This window comes from Loa loa, assembly GCF_000183805.2.
Source record: "Loa loa unplaced genomic scaffold supercont3.145, whole genome shotgun sequence".
NCBI classification, from domain to species: domain Eukaryota; kingdom Metazoa; phylum Nematoda; class Chromadorea; order Rhabditida; family Onchocercidae; genus Loa; species Loa loa.
The window spans coordinates 146,931-156,492 of NW_018108325.1; the positions used below are offsets into that span (position 1 = coordinate 146,931).

General features: G+C 29.5%; 1 protein-coding gene across 1 annotated transcript; it reads left to right on the forward strand.

Annotated features, from left to right (window-relative positions):
* Nucleotides 1-6,564: 6,564 nt before the first annotated feature.
* Nucleotides 6,565-9,383, forward strand: LOAG_09866 (hypothetical protein; the record flags this gene model as incomplete). The annotated part of the gene is made up of 8 exons (XM_003145393.1): nucleotides 6,565-6,588; nucleotides 6,748-6,935; nucleotides 7,115-7,212; nucleotides 7,574-7,720; nucleotides 8,004-8,091; nucleotides 8,673-8,784; nucleotides 9,051-9,143; nucleotides 9,195-9,383. The coding sequence occupies 8 exons, from the start codon at nucleotides 6,565-6,567 to the stop codon at nucleotides 9,381-9,383; spliced, it is 939 nt and encodes a 312-aa protein (XP_003145441.1).
* Between the last annotated feature and the right edge of the window lie 179 nt (nucleotides 9,384-9,562).

A 9,562-nucleotide genomic window follows, 5' to 3' on the forward strand; every position in this document is an offset into this window, starting at 1 on the left:
ATCCCTTTGTTAACGAAAACTTCGAAATTACTATAAGTAGTTATCCCTACGATTTCGTCACGTTGTTACGAATAAAGGCGAATTTCCGTGTCATAAATCATAAATGAATATGTAATGATGTACTGTACCATATTGGATCATGATTGAGGTTAAATATCGATCGTATGAATAGGATAATATCATTGCATAGAATAATTGTATACGTACGTACTCTTTGTTTAGCAATCTATCTAAAGATCCCTTCATTAATGTATGCTAACAAAGAATGCTTTATCAATATGAGTTAACAAAGGGGCTAATCCTTGTAATCCTTGAAGGATGTAATGCTGATAGTAGAACAGGACATTCTCCTCTGTCTTCTATTCTTTAGATTGGTATCTTCGAAATTTATCGTCTGGCAATGTTTTTGGAATTCTTTCTATGCATTAATTTGTCTTTTTGTAAATCTTAATGATTATATTGCACTAATATTGTTATATTTATCTAATGGTTAATTACCCAAGTTTGAACTGGAAATAAGGAAAAATTTGTAAATACAAAAAACGTCTGTGTCACGTACGCAAGATACTTTCAAGAATACAAAAATTTTCTACTTTACACGTTATCATTTAAATGCAATTGTTCCTACGTAAAAAAACGTGAGAAAAGTTCATCCGGTTTTCACGTCATCACTTAGTTGCAAATAATTGATGCATTTCTACAAAAGCAAAGTAATGTGTAATACAGAGTTTTTGATATTATCGAGGAAGAAAAATTCAAATATCAAACGATGGAGATCAAATCAAACTAATCAATATTATTGATAAAATATCTGGTTTTAGTAACAAAGGATTTTTTTTTTGAATTAACATTGTGAACGTCTTCTCAGAGATGAGATGTTATGCTCGTGTATTCGATGCATTACCTCTTTGAAATGACCGAACATTGAGGTATTTCAACATCTGATTATTAAAATTCACCTCTTTATCCAAAAAAGATCGACCAGTGGAAATTTCATAATATCATTCCACCGGTTAGTAATCCGTGAAATTGACGTTGTTGAAGAATTTCGGATGAAATCAAAAGGTCATTGATTGTTTTTCAAGTCAATAATTGTTCTTTGTCAACTTGCATTTGTTCCATCTGGAACATCGGCAGATTACAAACATATTTGCTTATTACTTTTAAAAGGAATTGATTTGTGACGACAGATGACAGAAATGTAAGTGACAGAAAAGTCAGTTTTATGTTTCGTTCGTGACATTTCAAAAAATTTTTTTTCTTTTAAATTAAAATTTCTCAAAAATATTTCAGCGAGAAATCGATTTAAGAAACAGGATAACACCAAGTCGGGTGCTTCTTTACCGAAGATATCGATCACAAGAGTGATTAAAAATCATCAAATAAGGTATACATAGGAGAATACCAAGTTACCATGTACCATTCACACCAAATAAATACATTTCTTTTTCATCAGCTGAGAAAGCAGCAGATTGGTGATGCTTATTATAATTTCTGATTAAGTAGAAAAGCCATCTGAGCAATGGCTACGTCATGTCGCGTTTCGTCGTGTCACGTCACTTTATGTCTTGTAAGTTATTTCTTCCACATCCATTAACCAAACTTTTTTTCTTCATTTCTTTTTCTGAATTTTGTTATTTTTCTACCAAATCGAAAAAGTATAGTAGCAGAGATTTCTTCGATTATACCTCGTTATCTACATTTGCCAGACAAAAGATTTGTTTCTCTAGATCAAGATAATATTTTATTCTATCATATTTTTTTATCCTACTTTAATGAAGTACGATTCAGGAAATAGTTAAGCATCAATGAGATAAGAAATATTGGTAATGAAAAACGTAACTAATTCTTGAAATATCCCGGATTCTGACCCGGAGGAATCCGAAATTTATAAAAGAAATGAAATGATGTGACCTTTTTACAATCAGCTTTTTGGATATGTCGCTTGTTTCATCAATGAATTTTGGCCAATTTCATCCGTTAGCTTTTGATATTATTCCAGATAAGAACTTATCATTTTTTCTTCGACAATCAGAAGATTATCGTTTCGTGAATAAATTTCGTATTTCTGATATGGAAGAATATGTCACCTATTTTATTTGTAGTTCAAGAGAAAGTCAACTTGCTTATACAACAACGAATGAATGCGGCATCACTTTTTTTATTCTTATCATTCTTAACAGATTCATTTTATCAGTATTTCATTACAAAAAGTAGGAAAAGAACGAGTTAGAGAGTGAAAAATATAGGAAGGAATAGACAGGAAAAAATGAATGAAAAAATAAAACTAAATGAAATTTAAGTGATAAAGTATTGAAGGAAAGAACTGAAATTTTTATCAGTGTAAGGTCATTTCAAATGGCTACTCAATCTTATAGTTCATTATTGTCTGACTAATCACATTAGCGAAGAAACATACATTTTATGCAAATTAATATGCAACAAGTGTTGCATAATAGATGGTATGATGTTCCATCTTTGTTTATTGACCTTCTCGGCAAATTTGTTGACAAATGTTGATCTTCACTTCTAAGAGAATAATTTCATTTTCTATTTCTATAAATTTCAATCATTTATTCATTTTTCTTTATTTTTTATATATTTTAAAAGAAATTCAACGTTTTTACGTGAAAAAAGTGATTGTTCATGAAAAGAAAGAGATAGATAAGCGTATTTTTCCGCGCATTACACATTGGATGATGCATATTTGGTAATTAGACAAAGCGATAGTTGTATAAGTATCATTAGCATCGATGAATTAATTCATTAATAATCGTATTAGTAGAGTAGTATTGCATAGTAGTGAAATTTTGTTGGAATATTTTAAAAAATTTTTACACCCATTTGATGAATATAACCTGATCCGAAACGAATTCCGGATGCAGTAATAATATGGAAAATTAGATTTATTGAAATGCGTGGTTAGAAATGCGAGTGTGAAAATGAAGGTTAATTATTTTGTTTATCAAGTATCATTCATTTCATTTACTTAAACTGCGAGAGCTGATGGATTATGTAAGGTAATTAATTAATTTTTGATTTTTTCCATTCGGTAATTAAAGTAATCACAGAAGAACAAGATAATTACGAATGAACGGAGAAATTTTTGATGATAAATTTGTCGTATATGGAATTATTTAAAACCATATTTAGAATGCATTTGTTTGTATGGAATTATTTAAAACCGTATTTCATGTGCTAAATCGGATGCTTATTCTTATTATATTTTACAATAACTTCGTTACTTAAATTTTGATTTTACTGATTTTTGTGAATTTCATGAACAACAGTAGATCATTTCAGTTTACCGGATTAGTAAATGACATATGGCTTAATACTATTCTTTTTTTTATTACCGTAATCCGTAGTCATTGTTTTATTTTCGTAATCTTTTTGATAAATCATTGAATAATTTATTTCCGGAATCTTTCATTTGATATCCAACAATAAAAACCGAAATATATGATGAAATGATTCCGCTCCACTTTTTGATATAGGTCAGGATCATTCTTTTGCATAATTTATCACCTACTAGAAAAGGAAAGCAATGAAAGGAATGGAATGAAATAAAAATAAAAAGAATAACCGTCATGTATTATTAGCTTATATTTTAAATTTAATAATATCATGTTCAACATTAAATGTCAGAAGATCCAATCCGATTTAACAGAAACTTTTTGGTGAGTCAAATTTTCATCACAATCTACCGGAAATCAACACATTTGTATCACTTTCATTACCGGATCTTTCTTTTTTCTCTTTAGTAAATTCTCGAGAATATTTCATTATCGATCATTTTTGTTTATTTGCCATTATCGAAGTATTCTTGTTAACTGTTAACAATTTTATTAATTTCTTAATTTTCGATAATATTTTGACAAGTGAAATCATTCAAATTTTCCTCTTCAGATCATCAAAAACTTCTTAAAGATTTATCCCAATTTCATCTTACCACAGTATCTCAGTGGTTCGGTCAAGAAAAACGATCTGGATCTTATCAACAAATTTAGGCTAACTATCAAAGAGATGAGGATGAAGATGTAATCGACAAAAATAGCCTGGACATTTTTGCAATATTACAATAAACACTAATACTCATTTTTACAACATAAACCCTTGGATTCACTTTCTGGAATATTTGAAGCAGTAGGCTTTGTTGACACATTATAGATGTTGCCAAGCATCAGTCAGCAGAATGGTTCATATCCATAGCAGGCTATCTTTGACATTTGAACACAGAAAAACACTACTGATCCATTATCCATCTTTGTCATATTTTCGATGTTGGGATTGCTTGGCTTTTAAGTTTGGCCAGCTTTCCTCGATCTATCTCTTCAAGTAATCCAATTGAATTTTGTGGTTATCATTATCTATATTTAAGGTCAGATCTATCTGAGATCAAATTTATTCAGTCCTATTTTATATCTGCAAAATTTTGCCGCAGTTAATTAATATAAATTCTCTTTATTAATACATCAGAAATTTTCCAATCGAAATTACCAATCGTTTTTAGCCTTAACTTAAAGTAATTTTCAGTCATAAGAGTGCTTGTGTTCTCAGATAAAAGAAAAGGGAAGTTACAGGTTTTTATCGATCAGGCCAATAGTTTACAGATTCCTACCAATCAGGCTAACAGTTACAGATTACTCTCAATCAGGCCAACAATTACAGATTACTCTCAGTGAGGCCAACTCTGTCAAATTTATCCACAATCTCAATTGCAGATCATAGGATTTTTATCGACATGAAATATCTTAGTCGAATTACAATCATTACTACCTTCAGAAAACCGAATTGCTTTTCTGGCCATTTCTTCCAGTCCTCTTTTCTCTCAACAACAATAATGACCGACTGAATGGGGAGACGTTCAAACTATCATTAATTAACTTATCACAATATACGGATTCTGGATGATTAGCCTTATATTCCGTGTGATTGTACCTTTATATTTAGCGGAAGACACTGTTTACCCAATCCTTTGGTGCTAATGACTTTCCCGCTATTTTTCCATTCGAGAATCATCTATTAGTTTCCATGAATGGTCAGTAGAAAGCGGGAGGGATCAAGAATCGCCGTGCTTAGATCTTGTTGGGGATATTCTACTGATAAGTATAAGATAGTCCACTTCCAACATTTCCTTTCATTTATGGGAGTAATGGACGATATTAAGTCCGTCGTGATAAAGCTATCATTTTAATATCGATTAGTTGGAAGATTGGAAGACGGACAAAATAGTCTCACGTGCCTACGTATTGTCATCCATCTTTTGCCATAGCTAATTCTTCCTTCCATCAAATTAGATTTTCTTGAAAAGACTTTTGTAACGTCAACCAACATAGACGTTTTTTCATCACATTCCATCTAAGGTCACGTCTTACGTCTGTTTAGCTAATAACTCACAAACGTCACTCTTCGACGTCTGCTAGCTACATTTATCTCAGAGAGATGATCGCATCACTTCAAATTAACCATTGTAAATATTGATATTGGACTAACCGAAATAATTTGATGCATCACCTGACTGTCACTTATAATATGAACTTTTTGATCATATCTTTATTGGTAATTTATTAACTTCTCTGTATTAGGAATCTTTTAATGGGTCAGATTTCAAAATTTTCCAAATTTAAATTTAGCTTCATGCAATTTCGTTTAAGATGAATTTTTAAGCAAATTATTAGTTTGAATTTAATTATTGAATATTAAAGGACAAAATCGATATTTTGCTATGTTGTGTTTATTTTGCACTCTAAAAAAGGAAAAATTCATGTTAAATGTAATTAAACTTTAATTAACATTTCCACAATTTTTCTCTTCTCTTCATCTAACTCAATTAATTTCCTTTCTATCTAAGCCAAACTTTCTTCCCATTCATCAATACGGTAATTGCTAACTTTTTCCACATCTTATCAATAACTTTTGTGGTAATTCTAAGGGTGCCATTGATAATAATCATTTCCCCGTTAATAAGATTGTTTATATAAATTAAGTGTTAAAGTTATTTTAATAGAAGGACAAATTCTGAAAGATTCTTTTTTTTGACAGAGAAATTTATGCATATTTGGTATGAATTATTAATTAATTACTTTGATAATGTATTTTGATTGCTTTCGCATTCATTACTTTGCTTCATTTTAGTAGTAATTCATGCATAGGGAAAAAAAACTGATAAATTGAGCACATCTATTTGATAATTAATCATTTGCATTTTAAGTTAAATTTTCAAATAGTTGAAAATTTTACATGAGCAAATTTTTAAGTAATCAAGTTTTAAAATTGTGATAATTCAGTGATCATCCCATAGTTATTACTCTTATAGAAGATAGGTAATACGATAATTTGATATCAGTTAATGAATTTGATGATACCAATGGAAAATTTATCATTTTTGATATTTTCGACATGAAGGTTTTCTATTTCTTTCGTTAGATATTAACTTTAACAATGGTACTTGCACACCTGATCATTTAGTATATTTCAATGGTAATTTATTCCATTACAATTTCAAATTAGGACAGTGCAAGAGTGTAAGATAACAAATATATTATCACTTAAAAATGAACGATGGCTTCAACTAGTCAAGATAGGGTTAGTTAAGTAGCATTTTTGTTATCATTTCTTACCATCAAATTCGAATTCGAATTTAAGAAACGAAAAATTTCCATGAAATAGCTTTGACGATTTAGGAATTTCTTCAAAATAAACTGCTATTTTTTTTCTTTAACAAACTGCTACTTTTTTTTTCAGCAATTAAAAGACTTTGAAATATGGACAACAGCTGTGCCTACCTCTTTCTTAACAGATATATCAATTTTAAAATTATTGAAACGACGTGAGATTGGGAAACGTGAAAGATTCATAAGTAATCAGAAATCATCTGTGCCAAAAGCAACCGGATCATTTACAATTAGTGAAAAAATTAACCTTACTAATAGGTTGGTGAAAAAAAAGAACTTATTAGATTTTGATAAATATTATTGATAACATCCATTAGCTCTTACTAAATAAATCAATCATTAGCACTAAGTTTAAACTTTATCATTTCACTTAAATTTATCATCCCCTTATTATAGTGAACCGATTTTATACTTTTATACTAATTAACCGCTCATAGATTTCGTCCAAATCGGCCAGTTGTAATTCAAAAATTACCGGTTCAAATGTTGTGCTGTGAGCATTTACCGGACGAGAAATTAGTTACTGCAGCTCAAGGTAATTAATGCATACTAAATGAATTGCTATTTTAAAGAAAAAAAAAGGAAAAGAAAATTCATGAAGCCGGATCATATCACGTTATCATTTTCATCATTCATTTTTTTCTTTCATATTTTTCATTTGTACAGTAATTTAGGTATATCATTTTTCATTGACATGATAATTTAGAAGAGAAATGAATAGATTTGTAAATAGGCTATTTTAAAATTGAGCAAATGTTTATCATAGATTAAAAAGATTTTCAGCATATACGAGACATTTACATTTTGCGCTCAGTACTTTGACGCTTTTTTTTTCTTTGATTTCAAAAATTCTGTAGAAAAAACTTTTAATTGAAAAGAAAAAAAAAGAATTTTAGATGGAAAAATGCGTTTTTACATCCGATATTCGAAAGAATACAAGTTTTATCGGGAATGTCGTATACCACATGGCATAAAATGGTTTCATGAAATTACTGTTCGTCCTAACTTTAATCAAATAGCTTGCGCAGCAGGCGATGATCGTGGTAAAATTTTCATTTTCTCCTGTGATAAGAAAAAAGAAGAAAAAAAGAAAAAGAAAAAAAAATTTTTTTTCCTTTGTATAATATTAAATACTGAAGTGGGAAATTGCAAAATGATAGTTTTAACATTAATTTAACAAAGTTAAAAATATAATTTTATTAGATTTGCTATCCATTTCATAAAAATACTTAACAGTTGATAAGATAAGATGGAAAGTAAGTATGTAAGTATTACTGTATTATCAAGTTTTTTTTTCTCATCTTTTTTTTATATCATCAATTGCAGTTTATTGTTATTCTATTGATGGTTTTGAAGTAGAATTACTTTGGAGTAAGAAATGTGGAATAATACCTGCACCTAGATTTCGAAATAGGTTAATTATTTTTACCGTCTGTTTTCAAATTTTTTTCATTTCCATTAAATGTATTTAATTTCGATAATCGTTACATTATTCTATCGTGGTTATTAAAGTAGTTGTAGTATGGGAGGTTAATTAGTAACTAATTAATATATTTGACGCTAGATAATGCTTTGTTATTGGTAAGCCTAAAAGATAATTGTCACTGATTAGTTAACTAAAAATAATAATACATCAAAACTTCTGCCGAATAATTCGATGATGACATTTGGTTCCCACTTTGATCTAATATTTGGCTGGTTTGAAACGTCCTGTTTGTTGATGACAAGATTTTATAACATTTACACGTAATTCATATACTTATGTTTAACATCAAAGTGGAAGAGTATTATTCATCCGTACGGACGGATTAATTTTTTCTTCATACGGATTAATTCCGGAAACGATGAATTACATGCATAAGTAAATAAGCAGGTAATAGAGTAGAAATATATGTTAACTATGCCTTAATGATGATTACTTATAAAATGGTTATATTTTAATTATCAAAATTATCCTTTTTTTGATTTATATTATCAGTAATATACAAACTTTAGGCCATTATTTCCGAGCTTACGTTATAGCATGAATGATAGCTACTTCTTAGTTGCTGGTTTGTATGGTTATGTCACCATGCTGGATAATGAGACACATGATCTTATCCATGCGGTAATTTTATCAATTTTGTACTTGTTTATTTCATTTTTATACCAAACAACAAACAGCAATCTATCGCTTTTTGGATAATTATTGTATGGAGTCAAAGAATTAAAATGATATAGCTGTTAAAATTTGAAATTTTATAAAAGAGAAAAATTCTTGCGACAATAAAAGTTGACATTTGCTGAACCATTTAGCAAATAATATAATAATTTTAAAGAATTTTTAAAATTTTGAAATTTCGAGTTAGACTTTTCATCGACGATAAATTGCAGTTTCGAGCACATCCAAATGATCCAATGGCTATTTATTGTTGTAAAACTAATCCAGATGTATACTGTACTGCAGGTCCGGAGGGATATTGTAAGGTATTTTTTTCTTATCATATTTTTTCATCTATTTCTTTGTAAAAAATTTAGGTATGGGATAGACGTGTAGCCAGTACACGAAGTATCACTGGTATAAGTACTCCTGTTGGTCGTTTTACTGGACATATTTCTCCAGTTACTTCACTTGATGGTGATTGTTTGGATAGATATCTTGCATCAACTGGTGGCGATGAAACTGTTAAAATTTGGGATTTTCGTCGTTTTTCCCATGTATGTTAATCAATCAAAACTTTTTTTTATCATTCACTTGAATCTCAGAAAATGATAATGGTCGGTTGAAGTTAGAATGTTGATAATCCCAGAATAGTTAGCAGATTAGTTGATAATAATTCCCGGATTGGTTGATAATCCCAGAGTAGTTAGCTAGATTAGTTGATTAATAATTCCCGGATTGGTTG